Genomic DNA, 18,043 nt, shown 5'->3' on the forward strand with positions numbered 1-18,043 from the left:
CTATAGGGTAGGTACCCTCACATGTTCTCCCCGTGTCCCCTATAGGGTAGGTACCCTCACATGTTCTCCCCGTGTCCCCTATAGGGTAGGTACCCTCACATGTTCTCCCCGTGTCCCCTAGGGTAGGTACCCTCACATGATCCCCCCGTGTCCCCTAGGGTTGGTACCCTCACATGTTCTCCCCGTGTCCCCTAGGGTAGGTACCCTCACATGTTCTCCCCACAATATCTTTGTAGATGGCGCAAAAATAATTAAGTACTGTACAGCACTTTACAGGTTGGACGCCACAGACGATTAGCCAAGCTTTATTTATTAAGTGAATGTAATTATAGGTACTTTCCACCACTGCCGATTGCTTTTTTTGGGCGGGGGAAGTCTGGAGCTCACAGGTGGAGCTGTTGCCCCTGCGACCCGACCATGGATAAGCGGTTGAAGATGGATGGATTTTAGGCCTTACCTCTGGTTCCTCTGGCAGGGGTTGCCGGAGCAGGGCTGGCTGAAGCGACAGTGTCCGAACACGTAGTGGCTGAAGCCCACGCAGCGCGCCACGCAGCCACTGGGGTACGTGCGCCCGTTGCTGGCGCACACCGGCACAAACTGGTCCTGACAGCCGCACGGAAGACCTGTAGCCGCGGAGACAAGAGAGAGAGAGAGTTTTTTATATAAATGCATTTGTGGCTTACAACCTGTGACAGTGTAGTCACTACCCAGGACAAGGAAGGACACAACACAGGGCAGCTTCCTTGAATTTTCTCTTTTTATTCCTTCATGTGCAGGGAATTATACACAATAATATCACCTTACACAGGAGAGGCGATCTCTCCACTGTCCGGACAGAGGCTATCCCTTGAGTGTTTGTGGAGCTGACTGATTTTATCCTGTTGTTGCCTTGATCAAGTCCATGATGCACAACAGGTGCGCAGCCACAAGCAGCTCGAGCCCAGTTGTAGTTTGACTCAGGCCAGGTGTGACTGCTTAAATCAGTCACCCTCCCTCTCACACAACCTTTTTCACATCAAGGTCCATTATTTATCCTGTATTTTTGAGCCACAGACCACCATCTGATGAGATGGTGAAAAACTCAATCTGGGGGATATAATCTGAGATTAAAAAGGGTTTTCAATAATTTTCAGTTAACATAGTAATATTTTTGGGAGCCAGAAGGGAGAAGAGTCTGGGACGTGTGGAGTGTTGTCCCGGCTGTTTTACTGAAGGCTTGCACTTGCATGAGAGACAAACAACGTGTAACTTGTATGAGTGACAAAATGAAACCCTTTGTCGCCTATTTTCTCTCAATATGACAAAATATGGAAGGCTGATGATGTCATGGACATGACCGACCGTTCATAATGACATCATCAGGAAATTACGTCGTATCATCATCATCGCCATCATCACAACCGCGTGATATAAAACAAATCGTACGACAAACGAGACGTGATTCAGCGACTCGTGCCAACACGTCGACCTTCCAAACATCCATCGATGTGAACTGTGAAGAGAAATGGTTCACTGGACGAGACATCTGAAAGGAGCACCGACCAGTGGTCCTACTGTGGCCGTGGAGAAGGAGCTGTACTGCTTCGGAGTCGACGGCGTTCACATCGGCGTTCACATCTTAAACACGGTCTCCTTGCGCTGGAGGAAGTTGACTCCTGCAGTGACCGCCGGAGGAGGGGAGGAACCTCACCTCGAGCTTCCCTGGGCGCGCCACGGCCACACGGCGGCGCTGGTAGGACACACCGTCTACATCTGGGGAGGGCGGAGTGACCCGGGTCGCTGCTACAACGTGCTTTATGCATTCGACGTTGACGCCCACACTTGGTTCAGACCCAGAGTCAGCGGGACTGTTCCGGGATGGAGGATCAACCACTTGGCCTGCGTCTTGGAGAAGGACATGTTTATCTATGGAGGATCTTTACAACCTTTCAACCTGGATTCCAGGATTTATGGATATCGCATCTACAAGTTGAACACCGTCACAATGATCTGGTCCATGATTGGCACCAGCTTTGGAACTGGTGCTTCATCAACGGACTCTGCCACCGTCATCGGAAACAAAGATGTATCTTGGGGCTAACGGCGTATTTGACACAGAGGCCAACGTCTGGCTGAACAACGGGTGGCAGGGGAGTCCTCCTTCAGCATTACGCTGGCATCATTCAGCCTTCACCCACAATGGAGAGCTGTACATACAGCTGTTTGGTCGCTGGGACTATTCTCGAGACTTCAATGACCTGTGGACATTCAATCCAGAGACCCTCTTCTGGAAGAAGGTGCAGCCCAACGGGGGTAACATTAGCCCCCAAAGGGGGTCTGAATTGTGCTGTTACACACACACACACACACACACACACACACACACACACACACACACACACACACACACACACACACACACACACACACACACACACACACACACACACACACACACACACACACACACACACACACACACACACACACACACACACACACACACACACACACACACACACACACACACACCATAACGGACCCTACACGCAGTTCGGTCAGGTTCTCATCCGGATTGTGGAACCATTGGCACACGTGTGTGTATGTCAGAAAGTGAACAGTGGGACTCTCAAAAACCTACATACCTCATTGGTATCTAAGTATCAAACCTCGATACCTCATTGGAAGGGCAGTTCAATGGAGCGGCCTGTATCGTAAACGTCTTTAAAGTAAATGTACCCATTTAGGACTGAAGCTTCTAAATCAGGAGAGTTTTCTGAAACCCCTATTTCAGTTTTTTCTCAAAAATGTTCATGTCAAGGACCCCCAAACAGATGTGTAATTGGCCACCGACCCCCATCTGAAAATATGTAGTTCCAGCGACCTCCCAAAGCAAACACAACACAACAACGAAATAATATATATTCACCGATTTGCGCCACATTTAAACTTTTTCCCCCCCCCCAAAAATAGCAGATCTGCAAGCTCGTAGTGCGGCACTCTGTGCCGCGCTATGAGCTTGTAGATCTGCTGTTTTTCACCAAAAGGGGTTCCTGAACGGGTTAAACGAGATCGATGAGCGAAAAATGATCTACAGATCGATTTATGTCACTCCCCTGCGTCGATGCAGGACAACCGTGCGCGACGCATCGCATATGAATCGATTATCCTCCGCAACTCTAACATGCACGGCACGCACACGCACAGTCGCACACACGCACACGCACACACAGACTCACCTGTGAATTTCCTGCGCTGCTCGTCAGAGCTGTGGTCGGTCAGACACTCTCGGGTGGAGCAGACGGCCTTGCCGGCGAAACACGAACACTGGTGACAGTCCACCATGAAGGACGTCCCATGACCTGTGCACGCACGCACACACACACACACACACACACACACATGAAGCCTTTGGAACCGGGGGATGAGCGAGTGACGCCAGGACTTCGGCGCTCTCTATTTATCCACAAATGCAGTCGTTTCATGCATAATTATCGTATAAAGATCTACAAGCTTGTAGCGCGCCACTCGGTGGCGCGCTACAAGCTTGTAGGTCTGCTATTTTTGAAAAATCGAAGAACGACTGACATAGAAACATATTTTTTCAGAAAACTGTCAGGATGTATAAAGACATGTTCTTAACCCTGCCCAGAGCCATCTAATAGAAGAGTTACGACATAGAGGGGGCAGAAAAACCGAGCGCTCGAGCGCTGTTCACGCAGCCTGAACTGAGACAAGCTGGAGTTGGGGAAAAAAAGGGTGGCACAAACAAGAGCTATTTTAAGCATGTGTGCAACTTGACAAACTGTCGACAAATACTAAACAACTAAAGTCTCTTTAATGTTTTATGTTGTACTATGACTACAAAACAATCTAAAATAAATGGATTTAAGGCTGTTAAGGCCTCTTTGCCTGCCTCGTCGACGATGTTATTTCCCTCAACCCTGAACCTTTTTTCTTTTTTAGAGAGGACGATTTTTTTAACGAGACGAGGACATTCTTTACGCAATGTTGAAAAGAATGACTTTGATTGATTTGAGTTTCTTCTCCGTCCTCTAAAACACAGTCTGATGGAGAAACAACATGCAGGGAGTCGGCTAGAAAATCTTCCCAAAAACACTCAGACGGCCCCCCTTTGAGCCAGAGCTCCAAAATTGCAACGTTAAGTATGAAGTGAGTGGGCAAATTGTTTATAGGATCAATATCTCACAACGGGTAAGGGCTGGTATTGAATGTTACCAACTCATTTTGATTGTCCAATTATAGTATATTGGACAATCAATAATGTATATTGAATAATATACATAACATTTTCTTCTTCTTTAGAAAGATCTTTCTTTCACATCAGAATCGCTATAGACCCGCCTAACTCCCAGACTCCCTCCCCAAGTCAGAGTTAGGAGTTTGAATGAATGTAGAGGAATTGTGTGCAGAATGTGATTTATATAAATATAGATGTGAGGGTATACTTAACTGTTTTCTGAACGTCGCATTTTAAAATAAAAACCTCTCTCTCACACGCCAGTGTGCCAGTGATCACCCTACCCTGTGCCCAATGTTGGCACCCATGCCTAAGGTTGCCATATAAAGCATTGTCTTCGTGTATAAGTAATCGACTGGGGAGGTTTCATGGTGATGACAATTTATTATAGGTATGGTTTTTGCCCAATCAATTCATAATTAACGTTCACATTTTGGAGCTCTGGCTCATGGACTTAAGAACGAACAGGAACTGAGGCTGTGGTATAGGCCAGGGGACCGGCACCTTTGAAAGTCAGATCACTACTGGCCCCTGCTGGTCAATGTGCGAACCTGCACACAACTCTGCCTTGAACACAACACATAATATAGAGAGGCAGATAGAAGTAAGTAACCCTTAAATCAACTGTTTTTAGGCCTGACGTAAAAAAAAAGAAAGTATTCTGAAAGAATATATATTCAAAGATTTGTGCCGCATTTTCACGATTTTTCAAAAATAGCAGACCTACAAGCTTGTATTGTATGCAAGTTGTATGTCCGTGACGAAAATTGTATTTTGACTAAATGTTCATCACAAGCCAGCATATATATTGATGACCGCTGGTCGCATTGTGAGCTTGTAGATCTGCTATATTTTCCAAACATCACCCTTCATCTGCCCCCCCACGGCGCAGCTCTTGCTGGTGTCCACGCAGGGCATCTCGGCGCAGTTCTCCAGGCGGCCACTGGGGCCGCAGCTGCACACCTCGAAGCAGCCAGAGGGGGCGCCGCGCCGCGGCACCTGGACGCGAGACTCCTGGTGGACCAGGAAGTCCGAGGCCTCGCCCATCTTGCAGCCTGAACGCACACACGCACACGCACGCACACACACACACACACACACACACACACACACACGTACGCACACACACACACACGAAAAGAAAAGAAAAAATACACACATTTGGTGTGATGAGTGAAATACAATGCAACAAAATCACACCTGTGTGAAGTGAGGGGCGCTCTTGTCATCATACATGCATCATTCCGGCCAATCACAATTTGCGTTCTCACTTTTGTCTTCAATATTTGTGTTTACAGACCCTCAAAGCTGGACATAGGAGGGGCTGATTACAACCATAATTGTAAAAAAAAGAAAGAAAAAAAAAAAACCTACACAGCCCTTTTCCTCATAGACTTTTCAGAAAGTATTTATTTAAAGACGTTTACGCAGCGGACAAAGCCAACTCTTGTCGTGACAAATCATGACGCCAAACACAATTTTTCTGGGCTGAACAAATAATTAGAAAGAAGAAGAAAACGGCAGGATACAACTCTTTTTGTTTTTGTTTTTCTTCTTTGTAATTATTTGTTTGGTCCAAAATATTGTATTTGTTGTCATGACTTGTCACAAAAAGAGTTGGCTTTGTACGACACCTATACGGTCTTTAAATAAATACGTTTTGAAATGTCTATGCGGGAAAAATGCATTGGGAACTATTTCCTGGGCCTGGCGTTGTCATGAAAGGGGGCGGGACTGCGGACAAAATGAGCACCAAACGTGCACGCGCTTATGTGCAAAAACAATTCATCAGGGGATTACAGTATAGTTGGGGTTGCTGCAGCATTATTTTGGGGTCGGGGGTGAAAAGTTCAGGAATCCGAGTGTTTGTGCGTCTGTCTGTCTGTCTGTCTGTGTGCGTGCGTGCGTGCATTACCTGGCACACAGAAGTAGGGCAGACAGCTGAGGTCGTCGTGGCAACCCTTCCTGTTGACCTGACACAGGTGGTTGCTGGGACACGGGTTGGGGTTGCACGGGTGGATCACCTCCTCCACGATGCTGTTACCCAGAGAGCTGGGAGCTGTGTGTGTGTGTGTATGTATGTTGGAGGGGGGGGGGGGGTGGGGGTGGATGACAATACCAAAAACGTTAGTAACAGTGAGGGCGCCAAGTCCACGGGTTCGTGTACGTACTTATTTATATTTTCTAAAACGGTGTCCATGAGCAACTTGGACACGCATGCATAAAAGGAAGTACGAGGTCAGTCCGTTGCTCTCCCCAGATTGTCAGAGGAAGTGTATAGCGCCCAGGATTACATTAGATAATTGACACTCATGGGTGGAAAGAAATGGGTTACAAATACAAAATCGTGGGATAAAAATTATGAAAAGAAAAACACGCGCACGCGCACACACACAGGCGCACACACACACACACACACACACACACACACACACACACACACACACACACACACACACACACACACACACTCACTGAGGTAGGTGTCCAGGGGAATGCAGCGTTCAACGTCGTCATTGGGGGAGAGCAGGTCACAGATCCGCTCGGGGCTCTGACCCTCATGGAACCGCTTCCTGTCCCCACACTGGGACAGGATCTCCACACAGTCTGACCTGAGGAGAGGAGAGGAGAGGAGAGGAGAGGAGAGGAGAGGAGAGGAGAGGAGAGGAGAGGAGAGGAGAGGAGAGGAGAGGAGAGGAGAGGAGAGGAGAGGAGAGGAGAGGAGAGGAGAGGAGAGGAGAGGAGAGGAGAGGAGAGGAGAGGAGAGGAGTACACCTTTAAATCAACCTTTTAGTTTAAATCAACAGTAGATTCCACTGTCTTCGTTCCACGATGTTCCCAAGCTGTTGAAAGACGTGACGGTTGGTGCAACTCAACTCACTCCACACACACACACACACACACACACACGCACACGCACACGCACACGCACACGCACACACACACACACACACACACACACACACACACACACACACACACACACACACACACACACACACACACACACACACACACACACACACACACACACACACGAGGAGAGGATTAGCGCATCACCACGTGTGTACGAGACCAACGACAGCCTCTGACGCTGCTGCTACGCACGCACGCATGCACAAACGTGACAGCGCCACTCCGCTTATAATGAAGTCTGTTTCCTCCTTTGTACATTTTGAGTGGCCCGGATGGATCGTCTGCTTTCATCTCATATAACACTTTTTTTTTCTTTGATTAGTTTCAGGGACTAATTAATTGACACTGGGTGTAAATTAGTTTCAGGGACTAATTCCTTGACATTGGGTCTATCTAATTGACTAGATAAATGTGTGAAGCAGAAACACATGACTGCGTGACGCCGCGTCACTGCGTCACCAGCAGAGCGCCGACAAAGTGAACGTGTTTCTTAAGTTCAACAGTGATTTGAGTGTCGGCCGCCGTCGGCTTCGCATCTGAAAACCATCGTTGGGAATAATAATACCGTCGACATGACATTCATGTCGCACATTATTGTCGTTCACAGTTCAGACGATAATGTAACTTTGATATTGTTCTCGTCGTTCCCGCGCCAATAAAATCGCGCTACGCGGCTAGATACACATAACATGTTGGTTATTAAACCATTCACATGCTGTCTGCGGGTTGAATGAGACATGGCAATGCACGAGAGAGAGAGAGAGAGAGAGAGAGAGAGAGAGAGAGACACACACACGCGCGCGCGCGCACGTGCGAGTGGTGTTGACGTATGCATGGTGTAACAGGCAGTGCGCTGAATAACACCTGGTCCATACTCGGTTTCGTGTCGTGTCATGCGCCTCCGCCAAAACAGTCGATCTGCAAGCTCACAACGCGTGGCGGCTTGCGACGCTACAGAGCTTGTAGATCTGCTGGTTTTTTTTCCGGGACGGGCTTAAAATTAAATCCACCTGTGGACAGACCCTCTGGGTTAAATAACACGACTCTGTCAGCATTCATGGACCCCCCCCCAGCCTTGTTGCCATTGCATGTTTCCTTTATGTACTAAACATGTGCCTGCTAGTCTTGAACACTCAGTCTGCGTGTCAATACAGCGTGCTGAGATGCACTGTATGTATACTATAGGCATGTAAGGATGGAACAACTCACGATGCAATGTGAGTTGTTCCATAGTTGTTCATGAAATCCCACTAACAGCGCCAGGAACGCCTTTAAAACCCAATAAAGGCCAGGATCATGGCATTACGTTAATTTACCTCCCCTCCCCTCCCCTCTCCCTCTCCCTCCCCTCTAAACGTGTATACGTACTTGCAGATGACGCTGCCGCGGGCCTTGCTGTGGCAGGGCTTGATCTGCAGCGAGCAGGCCACGGCCTTCCACATCTCGGGGCGGCACGTCCGGATGTCGAGCACCGGGATGTTCATGAAGGGCATCTTGATGGTGCCGTTGGACCACAGCTTGATGTCGTTCATGGCGCCCTGGTCCGACTGCACGTTGCAGCTGCGGAACAGCTCCGTGGGCCTGCGTGGGGCGAGGGGAGGCGGAGGGGGACGAGAGGAGAGGAGAGGAGAGCGCATGGTTATAATGGTTAAAGGAGCATTCAGAGATTTGGGTGATTTGGAAAACCCCACCGGTCCGCCCCGGTAACAAGATGTGCACATGCACGCAATACAGTGGAGGGGCCGCCCCACGTCCGAAACGGTACAGAAATGAGAGTTAGCATGTGGGGGTCTCTGGGGGTCCCCGGGGAGTCCAGAGAGCCCAGAGTTACTGTGTGGGGGTCCCTCTATTGTACCCTCTACTGTACTGTACTGTACTGTCACACCCAAAATCATCACATATACAGTTAAAATGTGTGTGTGTGTTTGTGTGTGTTAGGTTGTGTGCGCACAGGTGGTGAAAAACAACCATGCTATTTTCGTGCTCAGACCCACCCAGCAAGCCACCCACCCAGCCACACACACACAAGGCTCCATAAGGAAGTGGTTGCACCACTCAAAAACAAGTGATATTTGAATTAAGTGAAATCACTGAATATACCTTTAACGAAAACTAACGAAATAAAACGGAGAATAAAATTGAAAAAACATTTCCGTTAAAGGGCTTGTAGATCTGCTATATTTCACTAGTTTGGGTGCCTCATGCATGGCAAACATCTAATCTCTCTGTTGAGTCTCGGCCTGAGGAGTTGACTAGTCGCCTAGTTTATTAGTCGACTATAGTCGACTAGTTGTTTAACTAGTATAACTACCTATTATGTTTTTTTATTTTGAAAAAAATATTAGTACATTTAAAAAACTGTGTACATTGGTGACTATAACTATAATCTACCTCATCTTGAGGCCTACAAAATCGGGGGAAAAAAAGTACCAACAAGGTCAACTAGTGGATTTACTAGTCGACTAGTAAACTAGTTGCTTAACGCCCTAGTAGACAGTACTAGTAAATGTACTTGTACCACTGGGGAAGAATCACTAGTCTAAAGAAATGTCTTGGACACGCGCCAGTGGCTGCTGTGTGCCCTGAGGAGGGGGGGTGGAGGGGAGGGGGGGGGGGGGGTAGGTAACCTCAAGCTTCTCTTGAGGTTAAGCACGGAGGAGGTAAAAATAAAAATAAAGCCATGATGGTTGTTTTCCTCTAATCCCGCCCGGCAACCAGGAAGCCTCTCTGATCTTTGATTGGAGGGTCCAACTCTGAAGTGAGTCAGCTAATTGGTGGGTTTGGGAGGGCTTCCATCACGCCGAGGGTTTGTTGGGTGTGCGGGCGGGTGGGGAGTAGGGGAGGGGGGAGGGGGGGGGGTGTGGTCGCCTCCACCAAGGCCGCCAACAACACACAGCCGGCGGCCAATTAGATCAGGGGTTTCCCAACGGTTCTTGGCTGCATGAGGACCCCCGGAAATGACTTTGGCCACGTCTCGAGACCCCCGCCCCGCTCAATTAGCCTACAGTACACGTGTTCAACTTGTTTTTGTTTCGTTTCCATTGTGTGTATAATTCGACTGCATGCGTTGCGCGGCCGATCTACAAGCTCACAACGCGTCGCGCTGCAACGCATTGTGAACTTGCAGTGCAAGCCAGCACGGCACAGCGCACCGCAACGGGCTGCGATCTGCGATGCGATATTTTTCAGGGAAAACTCTCAGGGCCTCTACAGGGCTCGAAATTAACTTTTTTACTTGGTAGCACTGGTGCTCCCAAATTCAGAATGAAGGAGCACCAGAAAAAAATTAGGAGCACCCACCAAAATTTTACGAGCACCAATATGTAATCGATTTTTTACATTCATTATTATTACACTTGTAGCCTACAGCAGTGGTTCCCAACATTTTTCATGTCAAGCACCCTCAAATTGACACTCATTAGCCCACGGACCCCCATTTGAAAATATATGCCAGGGACCCCCATATGAGAAGATTTTTACGGCTCTAGCAGTGATTTTCAGTTATTTACATTTCAAGGACCCCCAGTTTGACCTGAATTAGGCTACCGTTCCCCATTTCTATCTCTGGGACCCATAAAATCAAAGTTAATTTAACTGAGTGTACAAATGTACAGTGAAATTGGTTTACCCATAGTATGTAGTACACTCTCAGAGTTTCAGACCCATAAGGGTCCATTTGGTTCCTAACTATCATTTAACCGAGGACCCCTAGGGATCCCCGGACCCCACTTTGGGAACCACTGGCCTACAAGCCAGTTGGTATGAGATGCTATTTTTGTGGCAATAAACCAGTTGAAAATATAATTAAATTCTAAATACTGTCTCTGCTATAATTTCTGAATTTGTAAATGGCTACAAAACCCTTTGTTTTATGTAGGCCTGCTTTTTGATTGAAGTAAAAAAAAAAATATATATATATATATATATATATATATATATATAGGCCTACTGTATATATTTATGAGAAGTTATTTTCATAACGTCATCATAAATGTGTGTGTGTGACTCCACACATTCCATTCAATTGAGCCCTTTTGTTGTCTCTCACAGCTGAGGACCTCAGGTCCAGCTGATGTTGATCACCCAATCAGTCCACGGACTGACGGGAGGTTAGAGGAAGTAGAAGAAGCCAAGGAGATATTTCTTTAAACAATCATAACTCTGGACAGGAATGGACTAGGAACTTACTTTTTTTTTTACATGCTCGGATCTTTATGCTCTACAAGTTTAAATCATCTCGCGGGAGGGAACCGGCCCGCGACACTTTCGGTCGCGATCGTTTTGGTCGCACTACAGTAATTATATGCAGTAGCACTGGTGCGCCCAGTTATATTTTGAGATCGCACAGATTAAAATTCAGGCGCATTTGCGACCAAAATGGTCGCTATTTCGAGCCCTGCTCTAGCCGCCGTGCGTAGCGCTAATAACCGCCCCCTGCCTATATTAGCTCTGACTCTGAGATGGAAAGTGTTTCTAAAAAAAACGAAAAAAAACGCTGCCTAGCGCGAGGCCTCGCACCATTCGATCTACCCTAAAAGCGGCCCTGCACACACACACACACACACACACACACACACACACACACACACACACACACACACACACCCCGCAACACAGAGACGGACCCCTACAGCTTCATGTGTGTTTGATGCGGGGTCCTGTAGGCGAGTGGGGGGTGAGGAGGGGTCCTGTGCCTTTTGAAGCCCCCACAGCGAGGGGCCAGCGACTCACACCGCGATCAACCGGAGCTCTTCAAAGCACACCGGAGGAGACGCACAAACACACACACGCACACACACACGCACGGTGGGGGGGCGCCCTGTGCCATCGCCGACTTCTAAAAAACATTGGATTTAGCCGAAGGGGAGACCTACACAGTATAAACACTTTGAGGTCTCCGGTTGCCGTCCCCGAATGACGTAATAGTTCTTCAAAGTGAACGTCGACGCGGGCGAAATATCGACTCTGGTCGGCTGGAGAAACCTCACATGCCCAAAGCGATGGCCTTTCATTTCAAAATGAAACAAAAACCCGTCCAGCTTAAAGCTCGCTCTCAAAGGTGCTGGAAAATGTATACCTTTTCCAACTCCATTGAGTTTGTACTTCCGGCAGACTTCCGGGTGCTTCAAAACGCCACTGAGCAACTTCCATCGAAATGAATAGTGGAGGAGAGGAGAGGAGAGGAGAGGAGAGGAGAGGAGGGGAGGGGAGGGGAGGGGAGGGGAGGGGAGGGGAGGGGAGGGGAGGGGAGGGGAGGGGAGAGGAGAGGAGAGGAGAGGAGAGGAGAGGAGAGGAGAGGAGAGGAGAGGAGAGGAGAGGAGAGGAGAGGAGAGGAGAGGAGAGGAGAGGAGAGGAGAGGAGAGGAGAGGAGAGGAGAGGAGAGGACTCTATCCTTTCATTACTCTATGGTGTGCACAGAGCCCAGCGCAGCGAGGTCGTTAGAGCGCCATCAGTTAGCGCTGCAGCTACACAGTGATGATGTGCACCTGGTGCTCTGAGAGGTCGGTCTGACCTGTTGTTGAAGTTGGTGCAGTTAGATCAGGAGAGAGAGAGAGAGAGAGACACTGACCTGTTGTTGAAGTTGGTGCAGTAGGCCAGGTCCTTGCAGCCCAGCTGGCAGGGCTCTCGTACGTCCGCCAGGCAGGTGATGAGCTCCGTCTCCACAGGGTTGTACTCACACAGCTGGTCAAACTCCTGCCACGTCTGAGTGCCCCAGTTGGTGCTGATCTCCTGGCACATGTCCCTGTAGAGAGAGAGAGAGAGAGAGAGACATTAGAGACAGAGAGAGAGAGAGAGAGAGAGAGAGAGAGGCAAGACCATAGACTGTAAAAAAATAAGGCGAAGGTCACATCGTGTGCGGCTGACGTATATATTAAATCATTTTATTTATATGGATCTGTGTATATACGTGTCTGCTATTTTTGAAAAATCGTGAAAAGGCGGCACACATCTTTGAATATATATCACTCATTCTTGAGATGAGGGACAAAAGTGGAAAAATGTCCCACACATTTATAGCCTTATTTATGTTAAAAATTTAATTAATTCATAATAATTAAAGCACTTGCAAAGTTATATGTAATACAGTTACAGTGTATTCTTATGACATTAATTTCATTATAATTTTTTTCATATTCCATCTGAATTAGTTGAAAGCAGGCTCTGTACCCAAAAATGCCTGTATTTAGCCTGTCCCCAGCAAGTGGTCACAATTTCAAACTGCCAAAAAAGTGTCTAATACTGTCCCAATGACATAAATATTCTTTCAGAAGACTTCTTTTTTTATTTTGACGTCAGGCCTAAACGGGTTAACTATTTAAGTACAAAAACAATGGTACAAAAAAAAAAAAAACACCAACATGCCTGCAGAGGGACGTGTTGGCCTTGGCGCAGCAGTGCAGCTTGGCGCAGTCCATCTTGGCGGGCGGCGACACCACCTCGTCCGTCTTGGCGTTGGGCGGGTGGGCGGAGCCCAGGAAGCACTGCCACAGCGGGTCCTGGGGCAGCGGCTGGGAGCCGCACTCGTCGATCAGGCCCTCCATGATCTCGTGCTCCGTGGTCATGGTGCGCAGGATCCTCCGGCACGCCACCTGGCAGTGGGTGTCCTCGGCGCGGTCGCAGCAGTACAGACCTGGAGGTGGAGGATGGGGAGGTTTGAGCATAGAGTCGTCTCGCGTATGGCCAGTAGGGGGCATTGAGCTACTAGTCGACCTTGTTTTGTATAGGCCTCAAGATCAGGTATAGATTATAGTTATAGTCATCAATGTACCAGCTCAGTGGCCTTGTGGTTAGAGTGTCCGCCCTGAGACTGGGAGGTCGGGGTTCGATCCCCGGCCCGGGTCATACCAAAGACTGTAAAAATGGGACCCAGTGCCTCCCTGCTTGACACTCAGCATCAAGGGTAGGATTGGGGGGTAAGTCCCTGCGACATACTAGCGTCATGTCCAGGGGGTGTCTCACGCTACAGAAACAGGCGATAGGCTCCTGCCCTATATGGGCCTCAAGGCTCGGCAAGGCTACTTACTATACTACTCCTCAATCAATGTACACCGTTTTTAAATGTACAAATATTTATTTCCCCCAAAAAAAAGAAATAAAAAAGTGTTTTTTTTAAACAACTAGTCGTTTTAGTTAAACAACTAGTCGACTAGTAAACTAGGCTACTAGTCAACTAGTAAAAAAGTGACTAGAAGTGAATGCCCTAGTAGCCAGACAACTATTCCACAATCTCCGAATGCTATATAGAGTCTGTGAACTACAGTATAGCCCCCCCACGAGCTGAGTAAGGAAGCTGCCATTTTTGTTCACGGGGGGGGGGGGGGGGGGGTAGATACTCACTGTCTATGGGGTAAGTCATACTCACTGTCTATGGGGCTGCGTATGGGGTAAGTTATAGTTATACTCACTGTCTATGGGGCTGCGTATGGGGTAAGTAAATTATACTCACTGTCTATGGGGCTGCGTATGGGGTAAGTTATAGTTATACTCACTGTCTATGGGGCTGCGTATGGGGTAAGTAAATTATACTCACTGTCTATGGGGCTGCGTATGGGGTAAGTTATAGTCATACTCACTGTCTATGGGGCTGCGTATGGGGTAAGTTATAGTCATACTCACTGTCTATGGGGCTGCGTATGGGGTAAGTTATAGTCATACTCACTGTCTATGGGGCTGCGTATGGGGTAACTCTTGGTGTAGTTGCCCACGCAGCCGATGAGCTGCGCGCTGTGGCTCTGGCAGTACTCGGTGACGGCGTTGATCTGCGACACGGTGGGCGACGAGTCCGTGCGGAAGATGGCCTGGCAGTACTCCCGGCAGGTGGTGTGGCGCCCCGCGTAGCCGCAGCACGTCGAGCCCACTGGACGGGTTAAATGGACACATTTAAAGTTACATTTGATTGTTGCAGTTCGTGTCACGGCGCTCTAGTCTACTATTATTGTAGCTGACAGTGTGTGTGTGTGTGTGTGTGTGTGTGTGTGTGTGTGTGTGTGTGTGTGCGTGCGTGCGTGCGGCACAGCGCGTATTGGTCACAGAATGAAGGGTTGGACAGTAGAACTATTGCTTGTCCTCCAGTTGTCTCGACAAGGCTGCCGTGCCCTCAGAGCACAGCCTCAGTGTATAGTAATGTTAACACACACACACACACACGCGCGCGCGCGCGCGTGCGAGCGAGCGAGCGCACACAACAAGGCTGCCATGCCCTCAGCAAAGCCTCAGTTCGTTGTGTCTTTAAGCATTCCACACAGGGACAAGAAGCATGCAGACAACAACTCATCTCATCTCATCTCAGACTGTCTAGACACACACATATGCGCGTGCACTGGACAGGAAGTCCACGGCCTCACATCCTGCTGGGCTCCCCCCCACCCCCCAGGCAAGTCACGTACATTTCTAATCTGCTGACTGCAGTGTGTGTGCGTGTGTGTGTGTGTGTGTGTGTGTGTGTGTGTGTGTGTGTGTGTGTGTGTGTGTGTGGCTGTGCGTGTGTGTGTGTACAAATTCAAAGTGGGCCTGAGCTCTGTGTAGAAATCCGCCGCGTCTCCAGTATAGCTAAAGAGGGTGCCTCGAAAATAGCTGATGTAGAACCGCTATTTATTGCCCCCCAAAAATGCCCTTTTGGGGAATTTCAGCCCCCGGTCTTTCTAACATGCTCTGCAAGTCTGTCCCTGACCGGAGGTGATAAGACAGGATGGATGAGTGGATGGATGGATGGATGGATGGATGAGTGGATGGATGGATGAGTGGATGGATGGATGGGCAATGGCTTACTTTCATTTTTGGTGATGCAGCTGTAGAGGGGTTTCTGAAAGGACAAGAGAAACATCATGTCACTGTAATGCAGAGCTGTCACGCACGCCTGAATGCTGACTCAGCAATTCACTGCAAAGAGAGATGTGGATTTTGACGGCACACATTTTGATGCTGTTTTAGTCAGTCCTTTGACTCAAATTTCAATTGGTCGTCGCCATATTTTTGTCACGTGAAATGTTTTCGTTTCAGTCTAGTTTTAGTCAACTACACATCACAAGATTTTAGTCGACTAAATCCACAGTTTATTTTGTCGACTAAAATGTATTCCGGCGGGCCGTGATGGCGTCGTATACTATAATGCCTGATTTTACATTTGGCTGCATGCTTGAAAATAGCAGATCTACAAGGGTGCTGGTTAACAAAAAGTGACCGTATGAATAAGAATAACGTTACAGATTAAATCAACTGTACATACTATAGTGCCGGACACTTATTTTACTCATAGATCAATGTGATCACTACTGTCTCATTCACGTATTCTTTATTGGTGTGCTGGCTGCTGTGTTCCATCAAATGCTCTCTGTACAGTACCTCTCCACCCCCACCACCCCTTCACTTACCTCCGTATCTTTCTTGCATACTTTAGTGATGTCGTTTTTGGACGAGGCCTGCAGAGATATGGCGAGAGAGAGACAGAAGACAGTGCTGTCTGAGTACACTGATACACATAGATGCTCTGTCAGCATTATACACATAGAATGATGATGATGAAAGAAAGAAGAGAAAAGGGGAGCGTTTAACCCATTGCTTGCTGTCTGAATAAACAAAAACAAAATAAAATAAAAGATTAAAATGTTTGATTTGACAGCCGGAGTGTGCAGGATGCAGTGAGCGTGTCACCTGTTTGCACTCCCTGCGGCATTCTGCTGAGATGGCCAGCTCACAGCAGCCTAGCCCCACCCATCCTTCTGACTTCCTGGACACTCCTGGGGAGGGAATCAAACAAACCAACAACTCAGTGAAAGTGTAAGGCAGGGTTCCCCAATTCATTTTCCTCAAGGGCCATATTTTGACTATTACCAGGCTGGCAAATACATTAAAAAAGACAATAAAATCGTAAAACTAGCCATTAAGCTATACTAATACTGACTGAAGTAGGCCTAATTAAAGTGGCTCATGTTTGCATGGTTGGAATTGTATAACAACTGAAATAAAAAATATATCAATATTCCAATATTATGCAGGGGGTGCATACTTAGTTTAGACTATAGTCATTGGTTAGACATAAGGTTGGTGAAGGGTGCGTTAAGACGACCTGATTAAGATTGGTGAGGGGTGCGTTAAGACGACCTGATTAAGATTGGTGAGGGGTGCGTTAAGACGACCTGATTAAGATTGGTGAGGGGTGCGTTAAGACGACCTGATTAAGGTTGGTGAGGGGTGCGTTAAGACGACCTGATTAAGATTGGTGAGGGGTGCGTTAAGACGACCTGATTAAGGTTGGTGAGGGGTGCGTTAAGACGACCTGATTAAGATTGGTGAGGGGTGCGTTAAGACGACCTGATTAAGGTTGGTGAGGGGTGCGTTAAAACGACCAGATTAAGGTTGGTGAGGGGTGCGTTAAAACGACCGGATTAAGGTCGGTGAGGGGTGCGTTAAGACGACCGGATTAAGGTTGATGAGGGGTGCGTTAAGACGACCGGATTAAGGTCGGTGAGGGGTGCGTTAAGACGACCTGATTAAGGTTGGTGAGGGGTGCGTTAAGACGACCGGATTAAGGTCGGTGAGGGGTTGCGTTAAACGTTGGGAGAGGGTTAAGGTTAGGTTTAGGTGTGCTGCCCACGTGGGAGGTTATAGGGTTAAGGTGAGGGATAGGTTGTAGGACTAATGACTGCTCTAACCAACGACTAGCGTAAACTAAGTACTGCACCCGTCTGCAGTAGATCATGCCTTTTAAAGGAGTGAAGGGGGTTTCGGTATATAAACACAGACAGACCGAGCCACGTACATAGACCTGATCATACGGTTTCCGACCAGACCCTCCCCCCCGCATGCAGCACATCTGGATGTCGTTAGCGGCTGCTCTGACAGGTGGATTTAGCCCCCCGTCTATATAGTACAGGCCTGCAGATAGCG

The 18,043-nt window shown here is 48.1% G+C and overlaps 1 protein-coding gene across 1 annotated transcript in view; it reads right to left on the minus strand.

Moving 5' to 3' along the window:
* reck (reversion-inducing-cysteine-rich protein with kazal motifs) overlaps positions 1 to 18,043 on the minus strand; it is a 99,445-nt gene that overhangs the window by 33,112 nt on the left and 48,290 nt on the right. Inside the window, exons 5-16 of the mRNA XM_080794150.1 lie at positions 16,808 to 16,893; positions 16,528 to 16,575; positions 15,926 to 15,959; positions 14,817 to 15,014; positions 13,520 to 13,787; positions 12,726 to 12,899; positions 8,525 to 8,737; positions 6,716 to 6,852; positions 6,156 to 6,299; positions 5,107 to 5,295; positions 3,219 to 3,341; positions 458 to 623 (exon numbers count right to left, since the gene is read on the minus strand). Coding sequence (XP_080650276.1) covers positions 458 to 623; positions 3,219 to 3,341; positions 5,107 to 5,295; positions 6,156 to 6,299; positions 6,716 to 6,852; positions 8,525 to 8,737; positions 12,726 to 12,899; positions 13,520 to 13,787; positions 14,817 to 15,014; positions 15,926 to 15,959; positions 16,528 to 16,575; positions 16,808 to 16,893 — 1,780 coding nt within the window. The remainder of the gene's footprint in view (positions 1 to 457; positions 624 to 3,218; positions 3,342 to 5,106; positions 5,296 to 6,155; positions 6,300 to 6,715; positions 6,853 to 8,524; positions 8,738 to 12,725; positions 12,900 to 13,519; positions 13,788 to 14,816; positions 15,015 to 15,925; positions 15,960 to 16,527; positions 16,576 to 16,807; positions 16,894 to 18,043) is intronic.

The sequence above is a fragment of the Protomyctophum bolini genome (assembly GCF_963924005.1).
Source record: "Protomyctophum bolini genome assembly, chromosome: 21".
Taxonomy (NCBI): domain Eukaryota; kingdom Metazoa; phylum Chordata; class Actinopteri; order Myctophiformes; family Myctophidae; genus Protomyctophum; species Protomyctophum bolini.